This window comes from Poecilia mexicana, unplaced genomic scaffold, assembly GCF_051168715.1.
Source record: "Poecilia mexicana isolate PSO_F unplaced genomic scaffold, ASM5116871v1 scaffold_16, whole genome shotgun sequence".
Taxonomy (NCBI): Eukaryota; Metazoa; Chordata; class Actinopteri; order Cyprinodontiformes; family Poeciliidae; genus Poecilia; species Poecilia mexicana.
Window position 1 is genome coordinate 17,490,434 of NW_028263385.1, and position 23,597 is coordinate 17,514,030.

The 23,597-nt window shown below is 42.7% G+C and overlaps 1 protein-coding gene across 1 annotated transcript; it reads left to right on the forward strand.

Annotated features, from left to right (window-relative positions):
• Nucleotides 1-291: 291 nt before the first annotated feature.
• setd2 (SET domain containing 2, histone lysine methyltransferase) lies at nucleotides 292-23,408 on the forward strand. Its single transcript, XM_014971947.2, has 22 exons — nucleotides 292-913; nucleotides 3,019-3,134; nucleotides 5,136-5,157; nucleotides 5,250-9,151; nucleotides 9,254-9,385; nucleotides 9,962-10,090; nucleotides 10,324-10,447; nucleotides 10,540-10,617; nucleotides 10,704-10,801; nucleotides 10,922-11,054; nucleotides 11,203-11,337; nucleotides 11,429-11,557; nucleotides 13,608-14,651; nucleotides 14,734-14,782; nucleotides 14,864-15,164; nucleotides 15,612-16,353; nucleotides 17,147-17,272; nucleotides 18,477-18,613; nucleotides 18,706-18,817; nucleotides 19,995-20,069; nucleotides 20,146-20,247; nucleotides 21,635-23,408. Exons 2-22 carry the CDS (start codon nucleotides 3,106-3,108, stop codon nucleotides 21,794-21,796), a joined length of 7,761 nt encoding a protein of 2,586 aa, XP_014827433.2. The 5' UTR covers nucleotides 292-913; nucleotides 3,019-3,105; the 3' UTR covers nucleotides 21,797-23,408.
• Nucleotides 23,409-23,597: the final 189 nt, after the last annotated feature.

Genomic DNA, 23,597 nt, shown 5'->3' on the forward strand with positions numbered 1-23,597 from the left:
TCTAAGATATTATCTTATTCTCAGTCAGGAGTGTCCTAACTATGACCCACTGGACTGATTATCTATTCACCTGACCAACAGAAGAATTTTTAATTAGGGTAAATTATTTTAGGCAAATTATACTCTTACTGACTGAATATCAATGATGTATCATCATTTAATCAAAACAAGCTTTTTATCTGTGCGCTATTATGGCGGGTCCATTTAGCATTTTTATTCAGACACCTGTCTTTATTTGATGAATAAACTCCACCCATTCGGTTCGTCGCTGGAGTTCGTCAGTGTGTAAATAGTGCCGACCTAATAGCAAATCTTATTCATCTAGTTTGTGGTTTAAAAAACCCGCCTCTTTTTAGCTGCTTTTCTGTGCAATGAAGAGAGTAAAAGCGAGGAAGATGCCCACTAACTTGCCATCTGTCAAAAGGACGTTACTATGGTTGGTTTCAGAAAAGACTAAAAATGTTTGGTAACCCTCTTCGGTCTCTGTTTTTCTCCTGGATTCGCGCCCCGCTTCTAATCATGTGACATTAAAGGCATCAGCCAGAGTCTGCTAACATCTGCGAGGAACGGTTTTCTTAATAAAAGCGACAGAAACGGATTTAAGGTCACCCTAACGAATCTGTATGAAAACACGAATAACCAAATAAAACAATCCGTGCTTATGTGTTTCCTCATTCAACTTAGACAACTGTGTAGCGATCCGAGCACATGCTAGCTCGATTGAACCAACATTCTGCTCTGCTGAAGCTGGGGCGCAGCAGCAGCAGCGTAGGAGCCTCTGATCCGACGATCATTTCCGACAACTCCGTAAGGATTTAACGCCTGCATGCGTTGCTGCTTGATGCTTCACAAGGGGATGATCACCAATTATTTTGAGGATGGGGGAACCTTGTGACCGTACAAACTTCGAGAAGTGAGTATCTTATGAACCATGTTAAGTTTAGTTAGGTTCATTTTGACCAAACTGTGGGTAACACAACAAAACATCCGAGGCTAGCATGTGAGCTAAGCCGGGTGAACATTCATATAAGGGTCGGTTATACCTTTATATTAAAATGTCCAAATGCAACTTTACACTGTGTATTCTATGATTTGCAGTGGGTGAGAAAAAAACACGTCTGCTTGTTCATAATATGACAATTTAATTTCAAATATTGACGAAAACGACACAAAACGGTCTGTTAGCACACTGAGTGCTAATGCTATTTGCAGTGCTAGATCTAGCCAGCATTGCTAGTGTTAGCCTCTGATGCGAGGAGATATCGTCGAGCTGAGCTTTTGATGAATGTGTATTGATTCAGCAGATTTGAGTAAGTGAACGTCCCACACAATTTGTTTACAACTACACAATCTAATTACATGGAAGTATTATCACGATATCACGAGGCAAGATAATAAAGGGGTCACAACATGAGCTAACAAATTCTTCAAACATGGCTCCCGTGAGGTTGCTATGCTATTTTACTTAAGCTAGCCAAGCTTGTTTAGATTAATTTATTTAAATGCAGTCAGAAGTTAATAGCTAACTTAATTATCTGTCTGTACTATAACTACCAAGTATAGCATTTAGAACGGCTAGAAACTTGCTTCTGACACAACTAGTCATTTAGCAGCTCGTTATCACATCGGAAACGTCGCTCCTTTTAAAGGCCATGTTTTGGCTGGATCCACTCTTCCTATCCAGGCCATGCTGCCATTAGATTTCAAGTTTTGTTTTAAAACAATTTTTGTCGAGTAGGATATTAATGTTGATATACATTTTCTAAGGACTAAGTTTAACCGTGTAAAGCCACCTGCTTGCTTTCGAGAGTTCTGGTAATAAAATGCACGTTTATCAACCAACGTTTTTGTGTATCGTCACTATTTTTTAAAGATAAACGTGAATGCAACCCCTTATCTGATTCGTGTTGTGTACTCCTACAGCTCTGGAGACTATTGGCCCAGCATGCTGAAAAAGGGAAGACTTGCTGATAAATCTTAACACATGCTTCCACCTTTGTAGAGAGATGGCAGAAAGTGGAGTGCATACTGTAAAATTTTCATTGCACATAATTAAATATTCTTGCATTGCAAAATTTTCAAGTAAGATTTATTTTTCTAACAGGTGGGTCAAAAAGTTATCTAACATTCATATTATAAAGAAGAGACTTTTATCTTCCAAAACTGCATAGTATGATTTGTTGCTCAAAGACATTACTACCTCTGAATAACATTAATTGATGGCCAACATATCATCAAAGAAGGATTTCATTTTAAAGGGATGTTCCATTGCAGGAACAGTCTGTTTCTTCCTGTTTTTTTTTTGTTTTGTTTTTTTATGTCTAGCAGGATATATCTGCAGATCTGAAAAAGATTAAGTTCCGCCTCTAAGGGAACTTTTTTTCCCCTCTATAGCTGGTTGTCATTTTCGAAAACACCTGGATCCCACTGAACCGTTTTCAAAAATAATTATATCTGTACACAGAACTGGCCAAAGCTCTGTTGTTTACTCTCCTAGACCTGTAAGGGATAAAATATTAGACGTGCAAAAAACCTTCCACATGAGATTGGTAAATGACGCAACAAGAAAACAAGAATGGCGAACAACACAATGAGTGTGGAGTATTTTGTAGAATGTTTCCAGCTGCTGCAGTATTAGGTTATAGGTCAGGTCAGTTAGAGGTTGGCCTAATTCGTCAGCGTTTTTTTTTTATTTTTTTATTTGGTATGCATTTTTACTCTGGAGCTATTTGACTTTTGTAATGTCAACAGACCCATCAGATAGAAATCTTATGGTAATTAGTGAGAAGAGCAGCTTGAATTGCTGACTATTTTTCTGAGATTTACAAATGTATGTCATTTTGTGTTTCTTATTATTACCAAAAGTAAGGACATTTCATTTATGCTTTGCACAAAAAGTTAATCTGATGTCATTTAAACAGAATTTTATTTTATTTTTTTCTTTTTGCAGAAAATTACTTCTGGCTGTTTTGACCAGTGAAGCTTATTTCATTTCAAAATTCTGTTTCTTCTTGTCAGATGTGGCGTCATTTTGGAGGTTCTCTGATTTGGATTATTGTCAGCCAGCAGCCTCTTCAGGCCTACTAGCCATAGGCGTGTTTCTCCATGGACACTCTTCTGAAGTCAGAGCTCAGGTACTACACGGGAGCAACTGTTATTTCGGTGTATATTTGTGCTATAATTTACGCACGTTCCCTGTCGCACTCTGTTCTGGTAAAATGTTCACCTTAAAGTCTGTGAAGGTGCAAGATTTTGCTATAATTTCTAGGCTTTGTTTTTTTTCTAATACTGTGGGCAGTTTATTATGTGCAATATTTTGCATTGTAGGTGGTTCTCTGTATTTCGGTTTGGCTCTCAAATAAGCTGAGGCGATGTGAAGAAAGCACTGCAAGCCACTGATTGGTCAAAAACATTTCTCTCCCTGTAAACGGAACAACAAAGGAGTTTGCAAGTCATAAATAAAGCCCTTGGGCTACTGTTTGCTCTTGAAGGAAGCACATACTACGGGTCTTCTATCCTCAATCAGTGGCAGTTGAAAACCGCCAGCAAAACAGTTTTAGCTATTTGTTTACTTGAAGCAAAAGCTAGTTTATGTCAAAGACAATGTTGTAACTGCATAAGAGTTAATCTGCTGTTAGTTTGACTGAAGGCTTCTTGTTATAACTCTTTTTATTGTCCCTGCAGAAACATCTCATTTTAAAGGTCAGAGAGAGGGGGAAACAGAAAGGAAAAAGAAAACTCAAGGGAATAAACGACCCAAATATTATTCAGTTTTCATAAGCCCGGTCTAAGAAAAGCACGCACTTAATAGCACAAAAATCATATAGTCACACTGGCTGCTTAGGAATATAAGTTGCTGGTCTCAGCATTTCACAGTTAGCTGTGGTAATATGTTAAGATTGGTGTTTTTATTTACATAGAAACCTTAAAAATGCATCGAGTCACAGCCCCAAGCTTCAAACTGGGGCTTATTAGCATATAAATGAAAAGAAGTTCAGGATTTACATTCTTTCAGCCAATTTGGTGGGAAAGGATTTGGACAATTAATTTCAACAATTAACCTGGGAGCTCCTGGTTTTGTTTCGTTATTAGGTCTTTGTTCTTCGTGAATAAATTTTAAAGTGTATTATTATATACTGTCTGCTCAGATTAATCCAAATTCAGCAAAATTGAAGACAGTGCTTCACTGCAGATGAACAATGGCCTAACTGAAAAAGCAGTCTTGGAGTTTTCGAAGGTAAAGAGCTGAGATGTTCTGCGTTGGCTTTCTTATTAATCAGATCTGACCAAGTGGAAATTGACTTTCTGAAGGCAACGATTGCACACAGAAAGACGCACTAACACTTTATTAAAGGCTGTCGACGTCGGTGGAAGCTTGCAAAGCAAATTTCAGCGTTCCTTCGCAATCTGGAATTTATGTGCCATGCAGCCCTGGGAAAGCAGAGAACAGTATTTGCTCTTCCAGACTTTATTTCAAAGCCGTCCATCCATCCAATTTTCATGTCTAAAGCCTGATAATTTTACAACTTTAATTCTGTAAAAATTGACTTAAATGAACTTAGAAAAATGTGTCTGGAAACGTGGACTTTTGTGATTAAAAATGTATCGGAACCCTGAAGTTGCTGTTAATCTTTCACTATGAAAGTGCTTCAGTTTCTCTTCTGGTCTGAAGTCCTTACTCCAGTGTTGAAAGAGGAATTAAATGTGTTGACTTGAAGTTAACTAAAGCATGAAGCCCAAACTATGTGGCTGCACTGGGCTGAAAAGCTGCTCTATATGTGCTGGTTGGCTGTCACTTCTCCTTTTCTTTGTGAATGGAAATGTAGTAGAGATCGGGTTCAAAAATGGATTTTTATGTATATTTTTGAAACCTGATCTCCAAAACTAATTATTAAGGTAATATACTCATAGTTAAGGAAGAGGTATAATGTTTGAAATTTAAAATGTTTTTAGCAAAAAAAAGCAGTTTATGCTAAGATTTGTTCAGATGCACATCGCCGTTAGTTGGGTTATCTTGTAAAATGGTACAATCACTGTGGACCGGATAACATTTTTATTCATAAGGTTTAACAAGGAATCTGTAAAACCACTTTTGCCTTTTTCTCTTGTTTCTTTATGTTCTCAATGAAACACAGACAGGAAGGGAGTGCTGCTTCTGTAAGTTAATCTGGTAATACTCTACAGTTTTGAGAATTTCAGCGACTTGATTATTGATTTTTATTTTTTGTTGTGCATTCTTTTCCCTATAGGTGAAGGTGGAGGGTCTATCCACGTCAGCTCTGATTAAAAGCTTGTCTCCCCGAGTCATGCTGTCCAATCATCTTTTACCAAAAGGGACCAAGATGAGGGTCAACCTGGAAGATCAGGGTCGTCAGAAAGTGTCCTTCAGCTTCTCGCAGACTAAAAAACCGCTGCAGAGTTCGTTCTTCATATCTGCCAATCCTGATACGACTGTCACTGAACCTCACAATGCCTCATCTCAGTCTATCTTGGACAAAGTGGGAAAGAATGCGGAAAGCAAAACGGAGCAAAAGCAGACAGCCTTGGCGCCGTCATCTACACCGGAGAAACGTTCCCAAACGTCACCCTCAACTCGACTCCAAAAAAACTTAGGAAAGATGCATTTTAAGAAGCAAATTATTAGCGTTTCTGTTACTGAAGAGAGTCCGAAGGCTGTTACGTCTGAGGAGGTGCACGTCTCTGAATCAGAGGTCAACTCTCAGAGTGACACTGAAGCTCCAGCTCCCCCGCCTGAGAATGTCATTAACGACGTCTCCCCTAAAAATGTAACCACTGAATCCTCTGAGACAAAAGAAGATTCTAACCTCAAGAAATCAGCTTCCTTGTCCGGAAAAGATGGCGATAGTTCCAGTTGTACTGATCGGGATTCTAATGTATACAAAAGGAAAACCAGGTCACAGTCAGACAGTGCTCCTCCTTGCTCTGAATCTGACGGAGACTTGACGCACGCGTCTTCCAGCCGCAAATCAGAAGATTCAAAAAGCAAAACAAGCTCTGACAGCCGGGTCAAAGAGGCAAAAAGGTCTTCCTCTAATTCACATGCGGGGGAAAAGGAGAAAAATTCCTCCAAGCGCACAGAGACTCAAGAACGGTCTTCTAGTTACTCGAAGTCTGATCGTGATTCTAGGATGCCTTCCTCTCGCTCGTCCCGCTCGGACAAGGACCGCAGGAGATCCAGGACTAGATCACGTTCTAGATCAAGAGGCTCTCGGACAAGTTCGTCTCACTCCAGGTCCGAGAGGTCCAGGTGTGACAGAGGTTCTCGCTCGGAGAGATCGTACTATCACGAATCTGATCGGCGGTCCCACAGGAGTTCTCCACGCAGGGAGAAAAGACGCTCCCGCTCTCGGACTGAAAGAACTCGGTACAGTTCTGACTCTGAGGACGACCACAGGAAAACGAGGACGAGGACGTCCGGGTCCAGCAGGTCATCTAACTATTCGAGCTCGCATAAGGCATCACAGTCATCTTCCTACTCGAAGTCTGAGAAATCTTCAAAATCTTTAGAGTCTCCTCACTCCTCAGAGACTGACAAAAGGACACAGTCATCAAAGTCTGAAAGGACTTCAAAGCGTTCCTCAGACTCTGATTCTCAACATAGGTGCTCTCCTGATTTGGACTCCAGTTCCCGCAAATCCAGCAGTCATCACAGGTCTGACACCAGTACCAAATCATCTTCTTCCAGTACACATAGCAAGCCCCAATCGCATGACAAGAACAGAAAAAACAGCTCCGGTGATTCCGAGGGAGAACACAAAACCAAACCTCAGTCTTCTGAAGTAAATACAAGTTTGTTGGAGAACAGTAAAGACTCTCAAGAGAAAACCAGTAGACCAGATTCAAAGCATGTAACTCCCTCTAGGTCCTCCATAAAATCCCCTAGACATCACAGACAGTCAGATGACATGTTTCATAGTCCTGCCAAAGCGCCATCATGTGAAACCACAGCAGAATGTAGTCCTCAGATGGAAAGAGAAAAGTCAGATTCAGAACCAGGTGAGGATGCACAGGGCGGTCAGGGTGATGCGGAGATGGGTTTATCTACTGAAAAGACTTTGCAAGAATGTTTAGGAAAGACGGAGCAAGTAAAACCAGTACTTGAACTAGAACCTGAAAATGCCTCAGCTACAACCTCGATCGAGAACCTAAAGCTTGTCGACGTCACTCTGGAAAACGTGTGCAATGTGAAGGCCGGCGAGTCGGAGTTGAGCTTAACTCCAGCTGTTTTAAATTCATGTGAGAGCGAAGATAGTGTTATCGTTGAAAAAGACGGCAAAGTGCCAAGACCCTTTCTCGATGCTACAGAAACAAACGTCACAGATGAGATCCAGCAAAACACTAATATGGAGATTGTTGAACCAAATGACGTTTTGGCAGCCGAAAATCAATATGACCCACAAAAATCTGATTTGTCCTGTCTACAAGCTGAAAGTCAGCTTTCAGAAGGACAACAAAGTAAAGATGCCGCCAAAAAGAGTACCTGCACTACTAGAAAGTCTCGCTGGGATATTGTCGGGCAAGACTCGTGTGAAAATGATCATTCAAACAGGGCTGTTTGTGCAGAAAGCAATCTCAGCCCTGAAAAAGTGGTATCCGTCAAAAGAATTGAATTCTCTAATGACGGTACTCAACATGACCTGGACAGTAAAGGTAGCATTCAGTCCAGAGATGCTAAACATTCCAACGTGGAACAGGACGTCTCTTTAGTGACCTTTAAACATGAAGACCAAAGTGAGCCTTCGCAAGCAAGCACCAGCATTGACCGCTGTGATTTCAGTCATACTACTCATAAACCGTACACTGATGAGCCTTCACACACGAACGATCAGTTATCCCAGATTTACTTAGCCACGTTAGGAGACATCCAGAGTATTGATGCCTGTGAGAGTAAATTAAAGGAGAGCACACACAGGAATAAATCCAGTAAAAGAACAGCCATCAACCAGGATATGCTAGCAACGCCCAGTGACGCCAGTGACAGTGACAACTCCGCGTACGACTCGGATTGCGACAATGCCATAAAGCAGTTTCACTCTGTGGTTGTAGTCCCCAAGCATTCCTCCCTGACAAAACGTTTGGAGGATGGACAAGCCTCTTCATGCACCCCTTTACGTATTTCAGAACAGCCCAGCACCCAAACGGGGGACACAAACCAAGTTAACGCACAGCAAACGCAAACCACGACGACTAGCTTTGTTGAGTCGCCTCATATCGGCGTGCTCTGTCAGTCCCAAAGCAACATGATTGATAGCACCAGTCACTCAGAAGGTTCCAACGCCATCGGCGGTCAGCTTTTCGGAGCCAATCATCCCGGTGCCCAACGAAGTGCGATGGATTCAACCCCTTTGCTTGATCATTCCAGACAATGTGAGCAAAGTTTGAAGCAACTTGAGATAAGCAGTCAAGGCGAGCAGGTGCACTTGCAGTACCAACCCAACACCCTCTCTGACGATATCAACAGCAAGATGAGTTTCAGCTTGGGTTGGGATTTATCTCAACCAGAGCAGCCTACCAGCACATGCCAGCAGCCTGACAGCAGCCACGGACCACAGTTAAACACTAAAGCAACCGCAACAGATTCCAAGGAGCCAGAGCAAAGTATTCACTCCGGTACGCACCAGTCGTCAAGCATGCAACCCATCAAAAGACCTTACCTCCATACGCACGAACATTATCAGGAACCTTCGAGTGAAATCCACCCGGACTCGCTCACGAATGACCACGATGACTACAGAGCGGAAAAGTCATCGAGTCATAATAAAGCACTAAACACTCCAGGGTCAGCGAGCTCAGTGCAAGGTCCTGAAATTAGCAGCAACAGCCGGGGCCCTGCTTTACCTGAGCCACCCAGAGAGGACAATCATAGACCCCACAGAAGCAGAGGACCGCCCAAGAAAAGGCGTCCGGAGATTGAGTCGGACTCGGACAACGAGGCAGAAGCTGGACCATCTGGAAAAAGGGAGCGTCAGGAAGATGTTGCACTTTCTAAGGAAGTAAAAGCCGAGGTGGAACGACCATCACTCACTCTACGCAACTTTCAAGATAGCAGCAGATGGAAAGACTTGGCCAAGATTAAAAAGATGCCTCCTTACTTTGACTTAATTGAGGAGAACAAGTACCTAACTGAGAGGTAAACAGTTGACCAGCTTTTATATTGTCAGAGTAACAATTTTTTATTTTTATTTGATTCTTTAGAGTTTGACTGATGAACTTTTTTTAACATCTCTTGTAGAAAGAAAAGCAAATCTCATCGAGATATCAAGAGGATGCAATGCGAGTGTCCAGTGTTGTCGCGAGAGGACCGCGCAAAAGGAGTGATGGCGTGTGGAGAAGACTGTTTAAACCGGCTCCTTATGATTGAATGGTTGGTCACAAAGAAACTGTTTTGCAGCTTAAAAGAACTTTGCTTTAGAAGTGAACATTTTGTAAACCTCGAAAGAAGCGAGTTGCTGAGGAAATATGCAATACTGTTTAAGCACAGGAGGTCTCGTATTTAACATCCTTAAACCATTAAAAATCCCTGTTTTGCGTCCAGTGAGTCAAAATGAGTTCCATATATATTGTTTTATATATCTTGCGGAAAAGATTTTAAGGATTTCCGGAAATCTTTCAGTTTTGGTGCATTGAATTTTGTTGCCTCAATATGTTTAGATAATTTGTTTTTATTGTAATTGTTAAGCTGCATAGTGCCGTGGATGCTACTACTGCTAAGCTAGTGGAAATCACACTAAATCAGATTATTCTTTTATTAAATATGTTTTTATCTTCCTTGATAAGAAAAAGTGAATCTGGTGTCTGAAGGCCTTTGCACCGAATTGTAGTCAAATTTGCATTTGTACGTCGTCTTGAATTCAAAGCGGCTGCCTAACGCACAAGCAACAAGCCAAAGTATATAACGTGCATATTTTCACATCGCTTTCATTGTTGTCTTTCTTCACAGCTCGTCACGGTGCTTGAATGGAGCATATTGCTCTAACCGTCGCTTCCAGATGAAGCAGCACGCGGACTTCGAGGTCATCCTCACCGAAGACAAAGGCTGGGGACTGCGTGCCGCTAGAGACTTGGCTCCGTAAGAGTTTTAGCTGTTGTCTTTGTTGGATATTATTATTCTCTGCAAGATTTTTTATTTATTTTTATTATTTATTTTTTTTTTTAGCTCTGTCTCATTTTACATAGTATCAAAAAATATATAATTTTGTTGTTGAGTCATAATTTAATGAGACGCTTTGCTGCTGGTTGTTAAGGTCGTAGTTTGAGATCAGAACTATAACTGGTTCTGGGTTGTTTTTTTTGTAATCTCAGAAACACATTTGTCCTGGAGTACTGTGGCGAGGTGTTGGACCACAAAGGGTTCAAATCGAGGGTGAAAGAATATGCTCGCAACAAGAACATCCACTACTACTTCATGGCACTAAAGAATAACGAGGTGAGCGAGGCTGTGATAGACTGTAAATGACCACCTGAATGAACGAATGAATGAAACGGTAACCTTCCTGTTGCCGCGTTGCGTCTCTGTAGATCATCGATGCGACATTGAAGGGTAACTGCTCGCGATTCATGAACCACAGCTGTGAGCCGAACTGTGAGACCCAAAAGGTACTGAAGCAAAAACGCCTTTTAAGCAATTTATTTCTAAAAGTTCTGTCGTCTGAAATGTATTCATTTCCAAAACGCTTCTCTAGTGGACGGTCAACGGCCAGCTCAGAGTCGGGTTCTTCACAACCACGGCCGTCGCTGCGGGAACTGAACTGACGTTCGATTACCAGTTTCAGAGATACGGGTGAGATTTTCCTCCAGTTGTCTTTCATCCCTGAATTGCGTTTGTGGCAGATTTTAAGTCATCATCATAGAGAGAACGTTTAAGAGGACTTCACCTTTGCTTTTTCGTCTTTCTGTGCAGGAAAGAAGCGCAGAAATGCTTCTGTGGGGCCCCCAGCTGCAGAGGCTTCCTCGGTGGCGAGAACAGAGTCAGCGTTCGAGCGGCTGGAGGGAAGATGAAGAAAGACCGCAGCCGAAAGAACGCTCTCACCACGGTCAGTCTTAGCAGCGCCACCATGGCGGCATTTCTCCAGTTATACTTTATTAGTACCTTTTGGAGATACACGTGTTCACTCCAAGAAAGAAATATTTTAAGCAACAGTTCAGCGGAACCACATGCTTTCTTTTTTTATTTTTCCACAGGTGGATGAGGAGCTGGAGGCGTTGCTGGAGAATGGTGAAGGCCTGTATGACGAGAAGCAGGTGGTGTCTCTGTGCAGACTGATGGTCCGAGTGGAAACCATGGAGCAGAAGCTCCTCTGCCTTAAGCTCATACAAGTACGAACCCTCAATGCGGCTTCGTCTGCGCCGTTTGTGCCCGTCCCTGAAATCCTCCCGGTGTGTTTCATGTGTTTTTGTTGCTGCACAGGACACCCAGAACCCGTCGTGCCTGAAGCAGTTCTTGGATCATCACGGCTTGTCCTTGCTGTGGATCTTTATGGTGGAGCTCTCTGAAGCTAAAGGCAACAGCGCTAATAACAACAAACTGCAGCTGGAGGTGAGATTTATTATACGTTTTTGTTAAGGCGTTTGTAACCTACAGAAGTGTTTGTACACCAAAACTTTTACTGATTTTCTCATATTATAACCATAAACTTTAATGTGTTTTATTGTGGAATAGTGAATATTTTTGAAGTGAAAGTAAAAAGTAGAGGTGTGCCGATCGATCGGTCACCGATCACAATCGGGCCGATTTTCGTGAAAAAGTGCATGATCGGTGATCGGCGATCATTGGCTCTTGTTGCCGATACCGATCATCTCATTTCCCAGCCTGCCCGTGCAGCTGGTCTCCTCTTTCATTCACACTGCGCAAACGCGCAGCAACAAATCCTAAGCGGTGTGGAACTATAACGCACTGAGTGAATGGGGAAGTTTGCGTGTTGCGGCGAAAAATTGAAGCACGTCAAAACGCATCAACACGACGAATCTAGTATGGAATAAAAACAATGCCATACTTGACGGAGATTGGCTACATCGAGGCTCACTGCAGTAAAAAAGACATACGGAGGATCAGACAGCAGGTAAAGCAGCACACAGCTACAAACACTCACCTGGATTAGCATGACGGTCAGAAAGCTAAACAAATAACCCGCAAAATTATTTAAGTCTTCGAGCTGCGATGTAAGATGCTGGTTCTGCTCTCGCTGTTAATCCGCTGCTACGCTACAGGCTCACACCGAACCTCTGCTTAAAGCTGCAGCATCTAACTAAAAAAATAAATTTTACATGCGTATTAAAACTTTCGCTGTCCTAACATGAGACAGATAATCTCTAAAAAAATAATCGATCTCCTCCCTGTTCTGCATAATTACTCCGCTCAGTCAGAAACAGCCAATCAGAGCTAGCAGTAATCAGCTAGCCGCCATGCTATCAGGAAGTTTTCATTCAGTAACTCTGGATTGTTTATTGTAATGGATCCTGTTTTTGCCTTTGAATGTTAAGTTTTATACTTGAACTTCTTGGCAATGTTGAGAGGTTTTATTTTGGCTCTTTGTATTATTTAGCCTCTTCAGAGCCTTCATATGTTTTCGGTCTGTTAAAGATAGTTTTATCAATAGCAGTACAATTTGCACAATGCCTGTTTTGTTTAGTTTTCTTCTTGGAAAAAGTTATTAAAAACAAGTTTTTGTCTAAATTAAGGTGAATTCATGGTTCCTTTTTCCACATAATGTAACCAGTAGTGTTTATGATAATAATAATTATGTGATCGGTATCGGTGATCGGTATCGGTGTATCGGCCCTCATGGGTGATCGGTATCGGTATCGGGAGGAAAAAACCTGATCGGCACATCCCTAGTAAAAAGGAATAAATGGTCCTTAAAATGTTTTACAAAAAAAAAAAAAAAAAAAAAACCCTGGAAGGGTGGCGTACGTTTTTATTCAGCCCCACTGCAACCAACTTCTGCTAGTCTCCAAGTTGGTAAACAGAGACCACGTTGGTGTAAAGGACCCACTGTGACTAGCAGTTGCATAATATTCCTAATGAATGATGACGGCAGCAATGTGCCAGTTGCATTCTGGGATTTGTAGTATTTGCATTTTTTGCGTGCCTTCAGGCCAGCTCTAGTGAACATTTGGAATATTTTGCATATATTCAACTACACACCAGCCCCAATTTGGCCTAAGTTTGACCCACATGGTTAGATCAAAACATAATAATGTAGATTTACGTCCAATTGAAAATCAGAAACTGAACACAAAAATTCACAGATGCTGCCCGTCCAGCCTGACGGAACTTGAGCTACTTTTTATTGAAGATTGGGCAAAAATTTAAATCCCTAGGTGTACAAAGCTTCTTGCTGGAACTGCAACAAGATTTTCTTCATAGTATGGACTCAGACAGATTGAGACCACCCATCACATCTTTTTTGTACCGGACTAAGCGCTACGTTTGATTTTCTACGAAAAAAATAAAAATAAAAAAAATCTCACTAAGACACATGAAAGCTTTATGTTGTCACAAAATGGCATAAATTCTTTTGCAATTCATGCTATTCATGAAGCCTTTGCTGTATCTAATCTGCATACCATTTAATCTCTTCTTACAGATCATGAAGACCCTGGCTGTGCTCCCCATCTCGACCAAGAACATGCTTGAAGAGAGCAAAGTCCTGACCCTCATCCAGCGGTGGGCTCAGATCAAAACCCTCCCTCAGCAGGCTGAGATGGATGGCTACTCCAGCGAGAACACGTCCCGGGCCCAAACCCCTCTCAACACTCCTGATGGCTCCTCCACCAAAATGGCTCCGGACCTGGACGGCGACGCGTCCAAACCTGCCGTTTACAGGCGCCTCAAGATCATCAGCGAGAACAGCCTGGACAGCGCTCTGTCTGACGCCAGCAAGGGATCCGACGGGAAGGAGGACGAAGAGGAGGAGGAGGAAGCTGAAAACCTCAACGCCGACCCTCCCGATGGAGCGAGCTTGAAGGAAGAGCACCTGAGCGAAGCTGTGGAGCCGACAAAAGAATCCGTGGAGGGGTTTGGGAAAGAGCTGCCAAGACAGGACGAGTCGGAAACGAGCTCAAGCAGTCAGCAGCAGCAGCAGCCCCAGGATGTGGACATGAAAGATGAAGCCGAGTTAGATTCGCAGATTAAGGAGACAAACGAGGGTCCGACAAATGAAGCTGAGACTCCAAACGTGCCATGCGAGGAGGCGCAGGCGAGTGCAGAAAACCCAGAAGGCGAAAAAGTGCCAGAAAAGGTGGAGTCAGAAGGAGACCTGTCCTCTGTTAAAGTGGAGGAGCCAGAGAGCCAGTCCAACCAAACGGTTCCTGCAGATGTTCCAACCGAACAGCCGCCAGAGACGAAGGAGACGCGAAAGGAGGCGGAGGACGAGGAGGAGGCGAGCACCGAGCCCCAGCTCGGCGAACCTGCCGCAGAAGCTCCACCGAACTCCGAGACCCCAGAGGCTCCTGTCCCCGCCGAGGGGACGGCAGCACAAGTGGAACCGTCGGTGATAGGAACGCCGTCTCAGGACGAAGAGGAAGGCGTGTCGGACGTGGAGAGCGAGAGGAGTCAGGAGCCCCACCTCAGTGTTTTGGACATCAGTGGCATGGCAGCCAGACTTCTGGAGAGCTGGAAGGACCTGAAGGTCAGTGAAATCAAGCCTGTCAACTTTGTGTAAATGTTTTAAATGTTGCGTCCCGAGAGCTCAAATGAACTTGTCTGTTCAGGAGGTCTACAGGATACCGAAGAAGACCCAAGTGGAAAAGGAAGCAAGAGGTAGGAGACATTGCAATACGTTTCTGGTTTGTTGGCACTGAATTTTTGAGTTTGATTTAATACATAAAAATTTCCTTGCAGATCGCAGCCGTGATCGTGACTTGGCTTTGACGCCACGCGCCGCCTCTGGCAGTCGAGAACGGGAGAGGGAGCGAGAGAAGGAAAGGGAGCGCGACAGAGAGAGAGACTACGACCGAGACCGAGACCGAGACAGGGATCGAGACCGGGACCGAGAGCGGAGCCGAGACCGAGATCGGGACCGAGACCGGGACCGGGACCGAACCGCAGACAAAACCCCTCGTAACTCTGAGCGACGGAGAAGACGCTCGCCGTCTCCGCCCCCCTTGCCGTATGAGAGGAGCAGCCGGCGCAATGAAGAGCGGTAAAGCATTATGCACATTTTTCTTTTTTTAATTATTTTGAATATGGAAATGAAGTCTACCTTCCTATTTATTATCAAATAACGTGCATTTCACAATATAGCACAACAACTACACTATAACCAGAGAAAATAGCTGTCAAATTAATTTTCATTTTGTCCTCAACGGGCCGGTGACTTAGCAGTGTTCTGCTAAAAAGATTAAAGATCTTCCTCAATTAATACTTGGTACTACTCTCAAGTATGAGAGACAGAATGTGGGGTTTTCATTAGATGTGAGGCAGAGTCATCAAGACTTCAAGAAATAATTGCTTGAACTATATCACTTTGTGTGTAATAAGTTTCTTTACTATAGAAATTCCACTTTACATAAAATAACTGTTTTATTGAGACGCACCTTTACAGCATCTTCTAGAGAAAAACACGGTCTGTTTTCCTCGAATTTTTAAGGTTTGACACGCCAAGCAGCAAGACACAGAGAGGAGCTGGAGGAAAGGAGCGCAACAAACTGTCCACAGAGGAGCGCAGAAAGCTGTTTGAACAGGAAGTTGCTCAGCAGGAAGCTCAGAAGCAACAGCAACTTCAACAACAACAGCAGCAGCAGCAGCAGCAACAGCAGCAGCAGCAGCTCCAGACTCTGACTTATGACCCTCTAGTTTATGCCTCCAGCCCCGGCTTCATCACCTACCCCCCCGGGTATCCCATTCAGACCTTCGTGGATCCCACCAACCCCAATGCTGGCAAAGTCCTCCTGCCCACCCCTGCCGTTGACCCGGGCCTCAGCTACGAACAGACCCCTGCCTCAGACCTCAGCCTCCCCTCTCCGTCCTCCACATCCCAGGCCGCTCCGGTCTCCAACGTCTCCCAGCACATCACCACCACCAGCCTCACCGCAGCGAACCCACAGCAGTACACGCAGCCAGCCGTGGCAGCCCAGGAGGGAGGGGGGGTGGCCGTGCTTTCGGTCCCGGCGCCCCAGGCCCCTCAGGCGCAGGGTCAGCAGAGCTACGCCACTCTGTGGGACCCCGCCACCCAGCAGGCAGTGACGGTGCAGACGCAGCCGGCACAGCAGTACGCTGCGGCTCCGGGGCCGCCGCAGACGCAGACGGCCATCTATTACCAGGGCCAGCCGTGCCAGACCATCTACAGCATCCCCACCGCCTACCCTCAGGCCAACGCTCCGGTCATACAGGTACGGCTCCCAACGCCGAGCCTGTTCTGATCAGGACTTCACTGAGATTTTCTGATTTGCCTTAATGAAGTCATATTTTCTTATTCCAACATGTGTAAATCTGCAACAGATGTGTTACAAGGTGTTTTTTTTTTTCTAGATCTGGAGCTTGAAAATATTCTAAGCTTGTTAGCTTAGTTTTGTAATCGTTTTGTTTGTTGAGATGCTAATATATTTATTTAACTAACAATTATCTTAGTTTACCATTCTGGGGTTTAATTGGATAAAAAAATTGGCACATTTTGCACGTTTTTATTGAACGACTTCAGCCTATTTATACGATATCAGGAAAAACTAAAAATAAGTAAACAATTCAATTCCTTTTTCAAATAATAAACATTTTATTGCCTAAAATGCAACAGAACAACATTCATTTACTGAACGCTTGATCATTAGGAAATGACGCATTCTGCTGATAGAACAAACTTCTAACATCAACATGTTAACAGCTTTGTAACCCCTTTGTGCTTGACTTGGCATCGAGACGATCAGCCTAATCCGTTGAATAATTTTTTTAGATTAACCAACTAATTGGAAAGCAAAAGTTACTTGGGAGATTTTATGTTACACAATTGGAACCAGGTGAAGCTTCTCAACGATCAGTTCCTCACAGTTAATTTGAATAATCGTTTCAAGCCCTGAATATGTCGCACGTCACAGCTCCGTTTCAGTTTTGGTCGAATGCACCAGCTCAGTCCGCCTAGTTTAATACGTCGCGAGTGTCAGCCGAGTCAGTCCTGCTGTGTGTTTCCAGGCGTACGCTGAGCCCACAGCCGGCTACCTGCACGGCCAGCCGGTGTATCCGGGTCATCAGCAGGGCGTGGTGGTGCAGCAAGGAGGCACAGTCACCACCATCGTCACATCCCAAACTGTGCAGCAGGTAACCACGACAACTCTGCTTAGTTTTGAATTTGTAGACGCTACCGCCAGGCTTAGCAAGTTTTATTACAAAACTAAACATTCACATTTTTTTTTTTTTTTTTTAAGAAATTTACATTTTTCATACTTTCAGTGTGTTATGCCGTAATAATAAGACCATTTGAAGATAATTGTAGCTTTTAAGAGCAAGTGTTTATAGTTTATATTTTAGGCCAACTGACTTCATGACCCATTTAATCTAAAAATTATTACCAAATGTGTCCTTTTGTTTGTTTCATTCCCATAGAATGAATGTAATAAATAAATTAATGTTACATTCTCAAGTGTAAAAGTAAAACAAATTACTTATTTCTTTGAATTAAATTGATTTTGGTATTAAATATCTAAAAGTCCAATATCTAGTATAACCACATGGGGGCAGTATATACCCAAGCATTCCTTTTCAAATAGATCATGGGAATATTCAGCTTTTTATTTCGTTTGAATTATTCTAATATCTGCTGTATATTTTTCATGTTTCCTTTGCATGGCTATGGTGTATTATTAAACTGTGCTTGACATTAATCACAAACAAATAATAATAATTAAAAAAAAAAAAAACACGTTGGAATATTATTGTTAGAAATACAGCTGTGAGACCAGATCTGTGGCCGAGATCTGACCCCCGGTCATTTAGTTGTTTAAATAAAACGTTATTCCGATTCGGCTGTTGTCATGGCCTTTCAGTAAACAGAAGAAGGAGAAAGACAAAGAGCTGTGTGAGGAGAAGAGAATGAAAACAGTTGTCTGCTTTGTAAAAACGAGGAGAGACCACCAGACCACCTCTAGGCAGCCATTTGCTTGTCAATGCCTGCAGGTTGAAAGACCCTCAACAATGTAAATAAGGTTTTAAATCTTGTCCATATGAGAAACATTCTCACGTTCTGAACCTTACATAGAAATCCCACTAAACCGATGGGTTGATCTTTACATACACACATATATATATATATATATATATATATATATATATATATATATATATATATATATATATATATATATATATATATATTAGAAAGGACAAAGCTGCTCTTTTTAGTTCATTATTAGATGCAGGCAAAAAATTGTCCCACTTCCTGTATCTTTAAATTGAAACCGCATCCATTTGTTGAGCCTTTAACGAGATTTTCCTCCTCACGTGTATTTTTTTTTCTGTTCACCAGGAGATGATTGTACCCAACAATGTGATAGACCTGCCTCCCCCTTCTCCCCCGAAACCCAAAACGATCGTCCTACCTCCCAACTGGAAAGCAGCCCGGGACCCTGAAGGCAAGATCTACTACTACCACGTTGTCACAAGGTAGGTGTAGCAGTGTGTGTGTGTGTGTGTGTGTGTGTGTGTGTGTGTGTGTCCCATCACACGTCTTGATCTCGATGTCACTTTGCCTCCAGGCAAACGCAGTGGGACCCCCCCACCTGGGAAGGCAGCAGCGACAACACAAGCGTGGACCATGAATCTGAGATGGACCTGGGAACACCGACCTACGACGAGAACCCCTCTAAGGTATCTCGTTGAGCGTCGGAGTAAAACGGAAAACCCGCCGTGTTTCCCGTGACGCCGCCGCTTCGCTTTTCCTTTTGGGTCCCAGGAACTTTCTGCGCAAGTGCCGCAGAGCGTGATTATAGTGTTTGTGATTAAAGATGCAGCACCAATGATTACTTTCAGCTGTTTCTCTCCAGGAAGAGGCGGGGTGGGGTGGGGGGGCGGGAATCCTTCTGCACCACATCATTCCCAGTTGACTGTTATAAACTTGCTGATGAGATTCCCCTCACATCAGAACCAACACCAAAATTCCAAGTGTTCCCACTCACTCCACTCCCCACTTAGCCCGAAGGTCGACCGGGGAAGAGAGGGGGTGGGGGCGGCCGAGCTTATCTCCTCTTCCACTACACCGTTTGTTTTCCCTCTTTGTTTCCATCCCGTCTCCGGCAGTAGTGGAAACCATCTGGAAAGTCTCGCTGTCATTTATTTGCGGCCTCTTCCTTTATGGTTTGGAGGAAGCACGCTGCCGCCGTGTCCTTTTTGTCTCATTTGAAATGGCACAGTAAGAAATTGAGGGAAAACAGCGGAGCATAACGAAAACATAAACGGCGTCTCATGATACAGTCGGTGCAGATTCAGGACTCGAAGGCTGCCAGGGCTCCCACGCAGTCTCGAAATTTATTTAAATATGTTTTTGGATCTGAACCCATGTGGGGAAAATGTGATGTCTTCATTTTTGGATTTATTCTCTCTGTCTCTTTCCTTAATCGTCCGTCCATCTTTCTATTTATCATTTTGTCCTGCTGTTTATCTCCTTTGATTTTTTTATTTTGCCGATTCTGTAAATAAAGCATGGCTCCTGTAAGAGCTAAGCTTCATCAGTGACTCTTGTTTATACGATATAAATAGGATCTACTGTGGATTGAACCCGTTTCAGTCTCCTCCTGGTAGATTGCGTTTTGTTCAGACTGATTTCAATTAGCTATTGTTTTTAAAGGCTGGAGCCACAGGATGGTTCATTGTGAAAGGATATCCCTGATCTAAAATAGCTGATGGAAGAACCTTGAATTATAAACGGCGCTAAACAGCTGTTTGGTTTGGCTCATCAAACACAGAAAATATCTTCTAGCAATGAAATGTGACAAAAAAAACTCCAGTTTTGTTACTTCACCAACCTCCCTGATTGTGATTGTCGCAGTTCTCCACAAAGACGGCCGAAGCAGACACTTCCAGTGAATTGGCTAAAAAAAGCAAAGAGACGTTTCGCAAAGAGGTGAGTCCAGTTCTCGCCATGACCTCTACAGAGGTTCCGTCGGATGTTCTTATGTTCCTTTTGTGTTGTTGACCAGATGTCCCAGTTCATTGTGCAATGCCTGAATCCGTACCGGAAGCCGGACTGCAAATCTGGACGCATCAGCAACACGGAGGATTTCAAACACCTGGCTAGAAAGGTGAGCAGGAGCAAAGCAGGGTTTTGGCAGGGTTCTAGCGCAGTCTGGAAAAGTTTGAAATGTTTCCTAGGTCTGGATTGGGACGGAAAAAATACAGTAATAAAACCCAGATCTGCTGTTTAAAACTTGCATCCATCCATTAGGGGGTTTTATGGGTTTTATACTAGGGCTGGATGATAAAGTTTTGGTTTTTGAAGATTTAATTTTTGGGAAATCTGGATTTTTCTTTTTTTTTCCCCCCCCCACCAACGCATTCGTTGGATTTTCATCACTCAGGGTGATGTCAGCACGCCCAGGGCCGCCATCTTGTTTGACAAGCGTATCAGGTCATCAGATGAAGTATTAGGTCTGGCCAAGACATTTTTTTTTTTTTTTTATGAAAATAAAGTCATAATATTAGGAGAATGAAGTAATTATGTTATGAGAAATCCAATGCAAGATGTTCAAATGAGGAATATTGAGCAACTAAGTTTTATATATAATTACATCAGCATCAAATTATTATCAGTAGCAGGATTTTGAAACGGTCCTCCAAACAGCTGTTTGTATTTCACACGACCTGAGCCGGTCATATCAGCTCCCCTAATCTTTTTTTTTTTTCCCTCATTAAAACAATTTTTTTCTCGTCTAATTTTAAGACATTTTTTCCTGGTAAAATTGTGTCTTTTTGTGCTAATGTGACTGTATATTATAGAATTAAACAAAAATTCTCACAGCCTGACCCTAATACTCCCTGATACAACTCAAAGAAGGGATGGATGACTGAAATAAGCCACTTTTTGATTATTTTTCTTAGAAAAGAAATTAGCAAAAAAAAAAAAAGATAAAAATTTGGCAAAAAAAAATCATCTGTTATTTTCCATATCACCCAACAATAATTTATACTTACTTAAGCTGCCTCAGAACGCTTAAGAATGGTTTAATCCTGAAAAGAAATATGTTTCTGTGCTGTTAGTGTTTCAGTATCTTCCTTTCATTAGCCTCTGTTTAGTCACAACTTGACTAAAGTTAAGCCTCTAGTAACATTTCCCAAGTCTTCCCTGATTCACAGTTTAACAGCTGAGAGAAGCCGTTCCACACGCAAAACATGTTTCCGTCCCGTATCTTTGAACTCTCTTTAAGGGCTCTTATCACTCATTTCCTCAAATAGTTGCGTGGCTCCTTGCGGTCGCGTGGATCGGCCGCTGCAGTGCATGGATAAGTTTGGCTTATCCAAAAGGAATTCGGTCTTCCCAAATTATAAAGGGCAAACCATCTACGAGGAGATTAACGATCGAACCGCTTCACCACGCCGCGTTGTAATTACGTGTCGTAATTGCGTGATTTACTGCATTCCCGGTTTCGGACGGCATCCGCTAACGGTTCTGTCTCTGCTTTGCGTCGCCAGCTAACTCACGGCGTCATGAACAAGGAGCTGAAAGCCTGCAAGAACCCCGAGGACCTCGAGTGCAATGAGAATGTGAAGCACAAGACTAAGGAGTACATCAAAAAGTACATGCAGCGGTTCGGCTCCGTGTACAGGCCCAAAGAGGACACGGACGTGTACTGACCGGACCGAGCCGCGGATCTTCCCGTTTGCCTCTGCGCTCGCTCACACTGGAGAAGCACAGTTTTGCCTTCCCTTTCACTCCTTCGTGTATGTCCTGGACAGTGAAGTAGTTTATTTTCTTTTTTTTTTTAATGTATTTATGTCAAGGAATTTGCACTGCTGCCCAAGAATCTCTCCTGGCTTCGTGAAACGCACAGAAGGCTCCACGATTCAAGACTTTTCAGGTGGCTCGCTTGAGCGCAATGACACAGAGGGGTGCTACAGAGACTAATGTGTTCACTGCCTGCCTCACTTTTAGCTTTTTGTTGTTGGGTTTTTTTTTTTGTTTGTTTCTTTGTTTGTTTCCCCCCTCCACTATTGGATATTCCTGAGATGATCCCTCTCTTTTTAAAATCTTTCAGGCCCTCGATCTGAAGTATTTGGTGAGATAAAACAAAAGAGTCAGCAGAGCTTTCCGCTGACTCTTTCTTGCCAGCCCCACTTCCACTGACTAAATATATCTGGTGCTGCTTTTATCTGGGCTGCCGAGGTCCAAACTCTCTCACTGTCCGAACCCCACTCACTTCACCAGAAAAGCCTGCAGCCTCCTTTTTGTGTGTGTGTGTGTGTGTTAAGAATGCCGCCGACAGGCCGAGGTCCGAGTGGCAACCTAACGGAAATTCCTAGCAATGTGCCCTCACTGGGAAATGAACTTTTACTTGCAGTCCACTGAGGGATCAGCCAAGGATGAGCAGGTTGGGGAAGGGGTTGGAGCTCGGGCGTTACTTGATCTTTTATCAATTTACAACCTGAAACAGGGTTGAAAAGTCATTGATTGGTGTGCTGTTTAAACTGAGGAACAGTTTTTATTTCATCCAGCCCCTTCCCCAACCATCTTCTTACAGGAATACTAAAAAAATAAAATAAAAAAAATGAAGTTTGTAGCATTGCAGTTTTAACATTTGCTGAAAAATGTTGTGTGCTTTGGGTATTTTTTAATAGATAGTTCTCATACTGAAGACCTTTGGTTTGGTCGACTTTGCTCCATGAATTCATTAATTTCCCATATTTTTATTTTTATTTTTTTTTTACTGTTGACAGTAAAGGTTTGTTCTCTTAGCATTAGATCACGACTTCCTCACAGCCCATTAAATTGCATTAAACAAAGTTCCAACACATGTACATTGCTTTATATGTGAATATATTGAATAATAGTTTTTGGGAATGTTTAAATGAGCAAACACTTTGTAAAAGGACTATCATTTCTTGAATAAAGTGTAAATAATGTGTAAAAAAAAAAAAAAAAAAAAAAAAATTACCAAAGCTGTAAGCAGGAGTGAAGGGCCCACGGTCACAGTGAGCCCACCCATCCTCACCAGCTCAGTCCTCCTGATGCAGTTCCCACTTCAGCCTGTCTAACTCAGTTTTTCTTTATTTTATTTTCACTGGCCAGGGAGGTAAACATGTTTGTTTCTGTTTATTGTTGGTGGCGTTTGTTTTGGTTTTTTTTATTGTTATTTTTCTATGTACAAAAGTAAGTTCCACCCTACTCTACTGTAAGTATTGTGTAAGCACATTGTCATACCGAGTGTACAAACATTTTAAAAGATAATAAACCTCTTTTTTTTTGTAAGTTGAGGCCTATTTTTTTGTGTTGTAAAAAAAAATTTGTAGCTTGCAAATGGTAAAATCTTTAGTTTTTACAATTAAAAATCTGAAAAGTGTGGCATGCAATTGTATTCGGAATGCACAGAGCATTCTTTGCTGGAGGTAGAACTGCCTGTGTGCGTTTGTTGTTGTTGTTTTTTTTATTAAAGCCTTT